The following is a 12,673-nucleotide window of genomic DNA, read 5'->3' as shown; positions in this document are numbered from 1 at the left end:
AGGAAACCATAAAAAAAAAAAATGAAAAGACAACCCACAGAATGGGAGAAAATATTTGCAAAGATGCAATCAACAAGGGATTAGTACCCTAAATTTACAAACAGTTCATGTGGCTGTGTCAAAAAAAAACAAATACCCAATCAAAAAATGGGCAGAAGGCCTACAAACACATTTCTCCAAAGAAGACATAAGGTGGCCAAGAAGCACATGAAAAGATTCTCAATATCACTAATTATCAGACAAGTGCAAATCAAAACTACAATGAAACATCTCTGCACACCAGTCAGAATGACCATCATCAAAAACTCTACAAACAGTAAGTGCTGGAGAGTGTGTGGAGAAAAGGGAACCATCCTATACTGTTGGTGGGAATGTAAATTGGTACACACAATATGGAACAGTATAGAGGATCCTTAAAAAACTAAAAATAGAGCTACCATGAGAAGGAAATGGTAACCCACTCATTTATTCTTGCATGGAGAATCCCAGGGACAGAGGAGCCTGGTGGGCTGCCGTCTATGAGGTCGCACAGAGTTGGACACGACTGAAGCGACTTAGCAGCAGCAGAGCTACTGTATGACCCAGCAATCCTACTTCCTGGGCATATATCTGAGAAAGATTACATGCACCCTAGTGTTCATTACAGCAGTATTTACAATAGCTGAGACATGGAAGCAACTTAGATGTGCATCAACAAATAAATGGATGAAGAAAACATGGAACATGTATATCCAATGGAATATTACCCAGCCATTAAAAATGAAATACTTCCATTTGCAGCAACAGGGACAGACCTAGAGATTATCATACTAAGTGAAGTAAGTAGACAGAAAAAGACAAATATCGTATGATATCCCTTACACAAAGAATCTTTAAAAAATGATACAAATGAACTTATTTACAAGACAGAAACAGACTCACAGACTTAGAGAATGAACTTGTGGTTACTAGAGGGAAGGGTGAGGGGGATGGATAGATTGGGAGTTTAGGATTGACATGTACACATTGCTATATTTAGAATAGATAACCAACAAGAACCTACTGCACAGCACAAGGAACTCTGCTTAATATTCTGTAATAACCTAAATGGCAAAAGAATTTGAAAGAGAATAGATACATGTACATGAATAACTGAATCACTTTGCTATATACCTGAAACTAACACAACATTGTTAATAAACTATGTTGTAATATAAAATAAAAGTTAAAAATAACAGAAATAACAATATTGGGGGAAGGTTTAAGAAAATAAGTTGGTAAAAAGGAAAAAAAAAAAAAAAGAGTGCCTCTCTAATCAAGCAAAAATCCTGAGCTTCATTATAACTGGATTGCCTGGAGTAATGTGCTTAGGGCTGAAGCATCCAATCGGAGTGGCCAGAAGGCTAGAGGATGACTCCCTGAGGCCCTTGAATGGATAACAGAAGCTGAAAAGGGCTGAGAAGGCAATGGCAACCCACTCCAGTACTCCTGCCTGGAAAATCCCATGGACGGAAGAGCCTGGAAGGCTGCAGTCCATGGGGTCACTGAGGGTCGGACCCAACTGAGCGACTTCACTTTCACTATTCACTTTCATGCATTAGAGAAGGAAATGGCAACTCTAGTGTTCTGGCCTGGAGAATCCCAGGGACGGGGGAGCCTGGTGGGCTGCCATCTATGGGGTCGCACAGAGTTGGACACAACTGAAATGACTTAGCAGCAGCTGAAGAGGGCAGTTATGCTGATGGACTTAGAGTGATGGTTCTGACCAGTGACATAGTACTAGGGGACTTGTTAGAAAGGCTAATGCTCTGGCTCTACCCCAGACAGGCTGAATCACAAATTCTGAGATGGAGCCTAGCAATTCATGTTTTAACCAGTCCTCCAGGTGACTCTCACGAAAGCTAAAATTTATAAGCCACGGGTTTAAAACCAGCAGATCCTACCTGGAAGCCTAAAGAGGGATGAGTCTCATTTAATTCACTGGCCTCCACACAATTAGAAAATGGTGAGGTGGAGGTCTGCAAAGTTACCATCAGAATACTTTAGAAGAGAATGCTCCACAAGGGACAGTTCATTTCACTTCTTACTTCCTACGGTGAGGCTATAAAGTAGAAAACACAGTCATCAGGGCTTCAGTCTAGTAAGAGGGCTTGAAGATGACTCCTGTATTTATTAGTTTCCAGAGTCTGAAGTAAAAGAAAAACTCCACACTAACCTTCCCCTTGCCTGTGGGCCCTAACTCACCCTCCATGTGAAAATTGGTCAAATCTATACATACAGGTGTGAGAGAGGTAAAACTGCTTGGCAGTTAAGACTTGCATTGAAGAAGACACTCTCTAGGAAGGCTTCTTAATCACTGCGGATCCTGAGTCGCCTGGAGCAAGGTTACACATACAGCTTCTTGGGCTCCACACTGGATCTATGGAGTCAGGGTCTCCGAGAGAGGGGCCTAAGAATCTACACATTTAACACACATTGCCAGGGATTCTTGTGGATTGATCACGGCTGGAAAATACTGTTCTAAAAGCTACATTCAGAGAACTGGAGGCGGGGGGGGGGGGGGGGGGGTGGGGTGGGCGGGGTGGGAATCGCATGAAAGAATTATGCAAGTATTTCTGACTGCAAGTAATAGCTTCTTTTTTCTCAGTGTCTTCCCTTACTACCAGGGCCTCTAACTGTTCTTCCTCTAGTCTTATTCTACGCTGTTTCCCAAAGGAGTCATTCAACAGACCACTTCACACCACAGTGAACTTTCTAAAACACAATGAATGCCCAAAATCTCATCACAGTCTATCACGGTAGTGGTTTCCCTCCAGGGAGAAGGCTTATGAGATGGGGACATGCCTGGATAGAGGTCTGTTACTCTCAATATGCTATTTCTTGGAGGCAGTACTGGGCTCATGAATACTGGTCTTTGGTTTTGCAAAAGTAAAATCAACAAGTAAAAACAGGCATAACTGAACCAATTATAATAATGTCAATACAATCCTGTGACCTGAGGATATAACTAAAAATGTTCTTAAAAGAAAAGAAATAGACATGTTAACAGTATCTCTGGATACTGAAAGTATATTTTAAAAGCAGTTTTTCTCTGCATTTTATAATTGCTCCACAGTAAATTGTATAACTTAAAGAATTTTTTTTTAATGGGGAAAAAGAAAATCCATCGCAAGTCCTCACCATGGCCTACAGGGTCAAGTCAAAAATATTGGCATAAAAGGAGTTGGGCAGGGCATAAATAAATCAGGAGTGTGGAATGAATAGCTATGCACTGCTATATAAAAAAACAGATGTGCAAGGACCTACAATACAGCACAGAGAACTATATTTAATTAATCTTATAACAACTTATAATGGCAAAGAATCTGAAGAAGAATATCCATGTATTCTCATGTATAACTGAATCACTTTGCTGTACACCTAAAACTAAAGCAGCGTTATAAATCATCTATGTGTGTATGCTCAGTCACTCAGTTGTGTCCAACTCTTTGTGACCCCATGGACTGTAGCCTACCCTACCACACTCCTCTGTCCATAGGATTTCCTAGGCAAGAATACTGGATTCGGCTGCCATTTCCTTCTCCAAAATCAACTCCACTTTAACTGAAAGAAAAAAAAAGATTGTGGGGGAACTACCCTGTTGGTCCAGTGGTTAAGACTCTGTGCTCCCAATGTAGGGATCAGGGTTCAATTCCTGGTCAGGGAACTAGATCCTACATGCCACATACTAAAGATTCCACACACCACAACCAAGAGCCGGTATAGCCCAAACAAACATATTTTTAAACATAAAAAGATACTTTTAATGAAAAACAAAAAGTGTTGGCATTACATACACATTTTCATAATCCAGTCCCTGCCTTTCTTCCTTAGCCTTACTTCCCTCTGTTAGCCGACTGGAACCCCAACATGGAACTATTCAGAAGCCCCTGAATTTCCTTCAGCACTCATGTTCTTTGCCTTTGTTCCCTCCATGCACCAGGGTCTTCCTTTACCCAGAGTATCACTCAAGCTAACAAGAGGTCATGCTGAGGTAAGAAAAGCTCACTAAATAAAGACAACAAAGATTTACTTCTCACTTCAGTGTCAGGAGGTAGCCAGTTTTTTCTCAAAAGACTCAGATGGTAAGTATTTTAACACTTTGTGAGCAACATGCAATCTCTGTTGCATTTTCTTCTACATTTTTTAGAACTCTTTTTTAAAATATAAAAACCATTCTTATTCAAAGGTCATCCAAAAACAGGTCCCTGGCCATTTACTGACCTCTACTCTATATGACCGTGGCAGAGACATGCAGACAGCAGAGAACTCGTCATTCTAGTCATTCAGAGACCAGGCTCACGGAGCAGCCACTTCTTGAGCACTTCTGGTCTCATGCAAGTCCCATCAAATGCTCCAGGCCAGAAGTGGCACCTTAAAACTTCTGCTCACAAATAACTGGCCAAAATTGGTCTTTCAGCCCCACCTAACTCTATGGGAGCCAGAAAATGCAATCCTATCATGTGACCAGCAGTAAAGAGAACTGGAATTGTTTGGTAAAAATATGATTTCAGCTCAGAGACAAGTGCTCTGGAAAGCCTTTTCTGATTCCCTTCTATGCCAGTCATATTAGCTACTCTTCCCTTTTAACCTTACAACACCTTGAAGCCTAAGCATGTGCTATGCATAGGGTATTACAATCATGGCAGTTTGCCTCCCCACCATATCCTGAGCTTTACCCAAGAAGCATCTCTGCATACCCACTGCCTAGCATAGTACCTGCTACCCAGGGATGCTCAGTGTGTGTTGCTTCAACATTTGTTGCTTCAACAAATGAATGAAGGTGGTGGATTGCGGGAATGGGGTTGCCTGAGCATTTCCCTGTAGGCTCTGAATCCAGCAGCATCCACCTCCCTGAGCCTATCTAGCTCAACTCTACCTGTCTCCACTCGTGATAAATTCATCGGTTACTTTCTATGTTCATCAAATTCACTCTTCCTTACAACCTATCCTTCCAGTAATCAGCACTTTGCAGAGAGCTGGCCCTTGAGGCCACAGAGCACTCTGACTTTATGTGAGCTGGTTTTGTGTTCTGTTTGTAGGTCAGAAGGCAGGCACAGAGAGGTACTGAGATTTGCTCAAGTGACACAGCCAGTGAAAGTTATGCTTCCTTTGGATTCAACAAGAGAGCTGCAGGATTGCACACAGAGCTGCAGCTAAGTTCACCAACAGTTTGTTTATATCCTTTGGAGATATAGAAAGTATAACGTGTTTGTCAAAGGTAAATCTTATTATACCATAAAAGTGTTCACCTTATAGTATATATATTTAGCTCTGAGTATTAATAAAATATTAAGAGCTGCATAACTATGTTAACGTTGTACCTTTTCATATTTCTTCCATGCATCCCCTCTACCACCTTTTTTCTCCTGTCAGCGACATAGCTCACTAGCACATGTTCTTTCAGAACCCTGAGATCATTGAAATTGCCACACGCCTCTTTTTCCATCATCCCTTAATGCCTTGCATGCATCTTTACTATTAATGGCATAAAGCAGAGTTCAGCTCAATTTCACAGGCAACACAAGTGTGGCTGCTGCAGTTTGTATCAAATGTATAACCAAGGGTGAGCAAAATAGAGTTCAAAATGAACTGTGTGTAAGTCTCTTCCAATACATAGAGTTATACCCCTTCATGTTGACCAGTCACAATCTGGGTATCCTCTAGTCCCAGCAAAGTGTACTCTGACCTGGAATTTTCCTCTCCATCTCCAGGATGCAGTAAGTTTCTAATAAACATCCCATCTAATGTTAACCTTGATAAATGCCCTGGAGCACCAAGACAAGAGGATTGCAGCTAGGCAGGACCCCTCTACTTCTCATATCATCAATAGAATAGTCAGAGCTGGTCCTATTGAAATGGGCAGAGTTTGAGTCACTGGAGATCAAAACTTTTAATAACATATATAAACTCAGGGCTTTCCTGGTGGTCCAGAGGTAAAGAATCCACCTGCCAATGCAGAAGACACCAGTTGAATCCCTGGTCTGGGAAGATTCCACATGGTCGGGGCAGGGCGGGGTGGGGGACAACTAAACTGGTGTGCCCACAACTACTGACGCCTGTGTGCCCCAGAGTCCGTGCTCCACAACAGAAGGCAGCGCAATGAGAAGCAACACGACCACAACTAGAGAAAAAACCACTGTGCAGCAAAGAAGACCCAGCACAGCCCAAAATAAATTTGAATATATATATATGTATGTATACATGTACACACATACACACACACACATATATATATATATGTATACATACCCTTTATTTAAGAAGGTGAAATAGCTCCATGTGTCCTCCCGGTCTGGTTAGATAGGGACAAGCAGGGGAAATTGAGTAAGAAAACCAAAGTACACAAAAAAACCCAGTATTGCCAGACACAAAACAGGATTCAATCCTTTACAGAAGTCTTGCCTTTGCTTCCTTTTCTCTTTCCGTAAGCCTTGTAATTGAATGTTGCGAACTCTTATCAAGAAGAATAAACCTACGGGTTTCCCCTCCCCCAAACAAGAAAAGGTTAAGCGTTTAATTACAGGCCCTCCAACTATCATTTGTGCAATTAGCAATTAACTAGAATCGTTGATGGGAGAATGGAGAGCTGTACTAGCGTGCAGCTCTCCTCCTCATCCCAGGCAGGGTTATTTTAGTCCCACTCTATTACAGAGGACAAACCACAAGCACAAGCACTCTCCTTACACACACGCTCCCACTTAAAGACACATTGAATTTTTTTTTCCAAGCAAAAATGGCATCTCAGCGTTCAACTGAGACAAGCAGCCCCAACCCCACATCAGAGTACCCCAAACGTTTAGATCCACTCCTCCTCATCACTCTGAAATGGAGAGGAGACCCAAGGAAGAAGCTACCTACCAGCCTCCTAGTACCAGCCTCTCTTTGGGGAACAGGAGAGGGTGGTATAGAGAGATGCGTGTTGCCCCTGGAAGCTGCAAGTCCCCCTCCCCGGGCTGTAAGCCCCGTTAGTGAGAAGGCGGTGGCGACAGCCTCAGTAGTTGCATCAGTGCTAACTGCTGCTGCTGCATTTACTGTTGGCGGCTGCCGGGAAGGTACAGTAACGACTGTAGGGAGCGCACAGCTGCGGCGGCAGGTTCCCTGGATCAGGAAATTAGGGCAGGCACCGGGGATTGGAGGCGAGGGCGGTGCGCGAGCCAACCAGCGGCCGCCCCGGGCCCCCGTGAGCTCCCGGCGGACGCGCGGAGCAGCCAGGCCCCGGGAGCAGTCCGGGTGGCAGCGGCGGCCACGGCCACGGCCGCTTACGCTCACACCCGCACGCAAACTCACACACACCCCCGGCGCACGCACCTGCCGGCCCGGGAGCTTATAAGAGGAGCGCGTCGAGGGGGAGGAGGGCTGAAGCCGCCGCCCCCGCCCCCCCCCACCTCCCCGCTGACCACTCCCCCTCCTGCCCCCTCCTCGCTCCTCACCCCGCGCTCCAGCCGCCGCCAGTGTGGGTTCTCCGAGACCCGCTCCGTTCTCTTCTGTCTTCTCCGCTCTCGGCTCCCCACCCCCTCTCCCTTTCTCCCCTCCTCTTCCCTCGGCTCTTCTGCAGCGCCTGCATTATTTTCTGCCCGCGGGCTCGGCTTGCACTGCCGCTGCAGCCCGGGGAGGTGGGTAGGCGAGTGGGTTAGCTGGTGAGGGGGGGGGGCGGAGATCGTGCAAGTTGTAGAGGAGGGGGTGCCCTCTTCTTCCCTGCTCCCTTTCCCCCCCTTTCAAACTCCTTCCCCTCCTCCCCCTTCCCCTCCTCCCTCCCCGCCCCCACCTCCTTCCTCCTTTCCGAAGGGCTGGTAACTTGTTGTGCGGAGCGAGCGGCGGCGGCGGCGGCGGCGGCGGCGGCACCATCCAGGCGGGCACCATGGGCACGTCCGCGCGCTGGGCTCTCTGGCTGCTGCTCGCGCTGTGCTGGGCGCCGCGAGAGAGCGGCGCCACCGGAGCCGGTGAGTGAGGACGCGGCGCTCAGCGGGCTGCCGGGACCCAGCCGGGGCGCCAGGGGGCCCCAAGGCGCGGGTCTCCTTTTGCCCACCTCCCCCCACCCCCTCCTAGGAGGCGCCTCTCCGCTCTTGTCGCCTTTCTCTCTCTCCCTCCCCACCCTGGTGGCGCCTCTGAGCTGTCAGCACCGCGGCTCTTTGGTGCCGGGCTGGTCGGGGTGGGGGGTGGGGGGTGGACAGTGGGGTTTGGGGTGTCCTAACGCCTTTCCCGAACTAGTCGTCTTCATTCCCTTCCGCTCCTTCTGCTCAAGCCTCTGCTCTGTCTCGTTTTTCACTCTGCTGGGCCAGGGATGGGTGATGTGGGCTTCTAAGCCATTGAACAATGGTTGTATCTCCTCTGCCAGGCGGAGTGTTAGGAAGGAGGCAGAGGGCCGGGTGGGCCGAGACGTGCGCTGCAGCCCCGGGCACGCTCCTCCGACTTCCAGGGAGGTTGGGAGTGGGCGGCGGATGAGGGAGGGCGCCTCTGGGGATGCGGGGCGCCGGTGCCGACCCGCTCTGGAGTCCCCAGCGGCGGTGAGGGGGCGTACGTTCGGTGGGCTGCGGCGGCCGAGTCTCCGGCGAGTGGCGAGAAGTGCACAGCTTTCGCACCCGGACGGCGACTCCCCGGGCACCGGGCCGCCTCTGGAGTGAGGGTTAGAGGACGAGTGAGGCTTGAAATAGGACTCCCCTCTAGATGTTTCTCCCCTCTTCCCCTTTCCACTCTTCGGGCCGCAATCGTAAACCTCTCGGTCTCCAGGAGAGCTGAACGGGGGAGGGGAGTGGAACGGAGACTTAATCAGGTTAGTTTGCTGAGCCTCGTTCCCGGTGAGATTTCCTCGAGAGGAATCGAGTCCTAATCTGGCGCCTGTAATTAGTCCTCATTCTAAACAATAGATCAGAGGGAGTAGCGCGGGAGCTGGGAGAGCTGGTGTACGACTGTGGTTTGCAGGGGGTGGGGGTACTGCTGTCGGGTCCCCAGGGTCTACCTCACTGGGCCTGGAGCCCTGTCCTCAACCACGCTCCCACTTGGGGCCGCGCAACTTTCCCAGGCAGGCGTCAGCAAGCCCTTCTGAGAGGATTCGGTGAAAATCCTCGCGGGTCCCCGAAGCTATCTCGACCGGACACCAAGGGGCTGGCTCGCCAGCTCTGGGGAGTTGGGATGGAAAACGGCCCGCGCCTTAAGTACCCACTCCAGAGTCCCTAGCTCCTGTCGCCCGGTGGCTTGGGAGGCCTGCCAGCCTGCAGTCACGAGTCTCCTAAAGTGAGAGAGAACTTTAAAGTGTGTGGTCAAGCAGCCCCTCAAGCAGTACTTGGAGCGGGGGTTGGAGGAGGGGGGGAGGCTGAGTCTCCAAATGCCCCCCCTGCCCTTAGGTTCTGACTGTCCCGAGCGTGAGAAGCTGGGACGGGCTTTTCTGCACTCTGCGATTGGCTGGCAGCCCGATCACGGTTAGATTGGTCACGTGACTCCACGGACTGGTGATTTAGCAGCTTGAGAAATGTTATCTTTAAGGGAACGTGAAAAATGGACAGGCTTCAATGGACTGCCCTCTCAAACTCTTTCCCTTGCCTGGACTCCTTGAAAAAGGCGTGTGTGTAGTGAAGATGGCCTCTGATGTGTAACCAGACGGAGCTTGGAAAAGCTCTGCTTATGAAAGTTTTCAGACTCTAGCATTAATCATTAATGGATGAGCAATACTAACTTACTAAACGATTTCTCAGAGTAGTGCCATGACTTGCATTACACCTTTCATATCGTTTCAAAAGATTAAGATACACCAGAATCTACTGATGGTGCTCCGGGAAGGTGGGAGAGATGATTCATTTTTGCTGTATGTTCTGTTCATATTCTTTTCAGATATAATAACTTTTCATTGGAGTTTAACTTTATCTTAAAGAATGCTAGGAATTCACCTAAATTGTCAAAGTAAGTTAGTTGAAGCCATATATTCACCTTGTATCAGGTAGGTTAGTGTCCCTTTTGCTCCCCTAGGTCACATGTGAAATACGTGACAAGCCGTGAACAGTGGAGAATAGAAGCCCATGCAAAACTTAAATTCTTCAAAGGAAAGGAGACACATCTTTTGTGAACTGGAGGAAATTTAGGGTTGGCTGAGGTAGATATTGACCTGAACTAACCCAGATTGCCTCCTGTCTGAAGTTCAAAGCCCCAAGGCATGTGGGCTGACTTTTTGACCCTGGTCTTATACAGTCCGCCCCAAACATACTCATGATGCTGGTTTAAAATACTCTAGGACAGAGGAGGTGTGCTCAAAGACTTTGGCAAAAAAACTTAAGTTAGGCTAAACCACCAACCAACCCTGGGAGCTGTAGGACATTTTTCTCCAGCTTAGATAATCAAGATTAGGGTCTAGAGTACCATATATTCATTAAGGCCAGAGCCTAGGAGAACCAAGGTTTTGTGAGAGCTATTCAGATATGGCTAGTTACCAACAAAAGAGTAGACAGAACTTCTGTTGTGGGGAGTGGGTTGGTGAAATTGGTAGTGCCTGAAGGGATAGGAGAACAGAGGGCTGGGGAAAAATAAATCTGACTTACCCAGATAGCACCAAGAGAAGATGTGACAATGATGACCACAGTCCCCAGCTAGATTAGAGTAAGCATGTGAGCAGGGACTCTGGAGGAGTGTCACCAGTCAAGCTTTCCTTGGCAGTGACAGCCACCAGCGGTCTGGAGCAGCACTGTCCCCCAGATCATCCCACTGCCCACTTCACGTGACATCTAGCTATGTACCTGCCTACCTGCCCTGAGTCATTCTGATTCTTTGCTCAAACTGTTTGAGTCGCTAGGTTCCTAAAGCGTGTATATAAAAGGCCAAGTTCAGTACAGCTGCCAAATATCAGGACATCAGTATAACCATACTGCATATTTTAATTATAGCCACCTACATGCTCAAAAGAAGTGCTTCTGCCTTTTGAAAAATCAGATAACCATAAACTCCATTTCACTTGAGTAATTTTGTTACAACTCTACAAGAGGTGAAAAACAGTCACAAGCCCCTTCTGTTCCAGGAGGAGTGTCAAACTGATCAAGAGCAAGAACTCTTAGAGCAGAACACAGCCATAAGATTAAGGGAACACATAGCCCTCCAGCTGTATAGCTTCAGGTTTTGATCTTGACACCAGAAGACGTGGAGCACAGCCTAGAAATAATGGAGACCATTTTCTAGTGCTTACAGAATGTGAATAAAGTCGTCCCTCCCAGTAGAGGGAATAATGATCAAATTTAGGCAGTCATCTGTACAATTTCAAGTCATAATTAAATTTACTTTGGATACTGACCTTTCTTTGGATGACCACCTTCACATACTAGTCTGTGCAAATCAAATCCCTTAAAGGACTATCAGAAGGACCATAAGCTTATGATCAAACTTCCTGCCTTAGAAACATTTCTCAGCACGGGCTAATACAGCTGCTGTCCAGGTGGTTAGACTCTGTATTGCTTAGTTTGTTCCTGTCTGTGCTTAGGTCACAGCACAGAGACTGCTTTCATGACAAAGAGTCCAAGAATATGTTGGGCAGAGGTGATGGATGAGATGTACCTGATGAGCAGAAGTAAGTGGTCCAGGGTAGTTGTGTGGCCCATCTAAAGAGTTGTCTGGCTAGGAAATCTGGAAATGGATAGCTCTTCATAAGACTTAAAGGCAGAGAACCCCTGGAAAAGGAAACTGCAACCCACTCCCATATTCTTATCTGGGAAATCCCATGGACAGAGGAGCCTGGCAGGCTACAGGTTGCAAAGAGTCAGACATGACTTAGTCACTAAACAAACAACAAAAGGCAGAGAATGACTTAGTTCTGGGAAAATCTGGCTTTATAACTGAAAATTATCTCAGTTTCACTCTGTGCATTATTTCAGTCTAAATTGGTGTCTCTTTGCTAAGTTCTTCTGTTGGTTTGCAAAAGAAATTCTAAACATCATTAATACCACTTAATGATGGTATTGAGCCCCTGGTGGTTCAGACAGTAAAGAGTCTGCCTGCAGTGCAGGAGACCTGGGTTCGATCCCTGTGTTGGGAAGATCCTCTGGAGAAGGAAATGGCAACCCACTTCAGTATTCTCGCCAAGAGAATCCCATGGACATGGGGTCGTAAAGAGTTGGACACGACCAGTGACTTCACTTTCACTGATGGTATTAGGTGCCATTAGACACATTATGATGCTTAGATAGACTAGATGCACTGCAGGGACTAAATGAAATGGCAGGTGACACCATAAAATTAGCACACTTTCCTCTTCAGGTGAAGTTTCCTGAAAAAGCTTGGGCCTGTTGGCTATTTGTGGACGCTAAATTAATAAGAGAATGCCTGCTGGATGCTGTGAGAGTAAATACAGAGATGTGGCTAGAAATGGCTTACTCTTTGCTTAGAGCCTTTGCCCACTTTGTACTTTAAAAATGCTACATGGGTAGGTAAAGCAGGGAAAGGGTATTCATGGCCCTGTATTTAAAGAGATAACTTTGGGGACAGAACTGTAAGACAGGACCACTGGCTAGAGTTGTTGACCTTGCCACCCTACCTTGGGTCATCTGAGTTGGCGTTACTACCTGGTTGCCTTTATATATTTTGATGTGGTGACTGTGGTAGGGAGTGGGGTGGGGTATCTGGTGGGGCCTGCAATTTGCCAAGCAAGGGAGATGATAAAAACCTTGGTGATAGACATTTG

The 12,673-nt window shown here is 47.0% G+C and overlaps 1 protein-coding gene and 1 long non-coding RNA gene across 3 annotated transcripts in view; one reads left to right on the top strand and one right to left on the bottom strand.

The window, feature by feature from the left end:
- Positions 1 to 7,651, bottom strand: part of LOC128052173 (uncharacterized) — a 56,538-nt gene extending 48,887 nt beyond the window's left edge. Inside the window, exons 1-2 of the long non-coding RNA XR_008199809.1 lie at positions 7,452 to 7,651; positions 6,271 to 6,313 (exon numbers count right to left, since the gene is read on the bottom strand). This is a non-coding gene — a long non-coding RNA (uncharacterized LOC128052173). The remainder of the gene's footprint in view (positions 1 to 6,270; positions 6,314 to 7,451) is intronic.
- The window catches only part of VLDLR (very low density lipoprotein receptor), a 31,789-nt gene continuing 26,767 nt past the window's right edge, over positions 7,652 to 12,673 (top strand). The window contains exon 1 of one of the 2 annotated variants that reach the window (XM_052644632.1): positions 7,652 to 7,961. In XM_052644632.1, the coding sequence (XP_052500592.1) occupies positions 7,880 to 7,961 (82 nt within the window). In that variant the 5' untranslated portion in view covers positions 7,652 to 7,879. The remainder of the gene's footprint in view (positions 7,962 to 12,673) is intronic. The other variant, XM_052644633.1, reaches the window with a different exon arrangement.

This window comes from Budorcas taxicolor, chromosome 8 (assembly GCF_023091745.1).
Source record: "Budorcas taxicolor isolate Tak-1 chromosome 8, Takin1.1, whole genome shotgun sequence".
Classification (NCBI taxonomy): domain Eukaryota; kingdom Metazoa; phylum Chordata; class Mammalia; order Artiodactyla; family Bovidae; genus Budorcas; species Budorcas taxicolor.
This window is presented reverse-complemented; position numbering and strand designations above follow the sequence as displayed.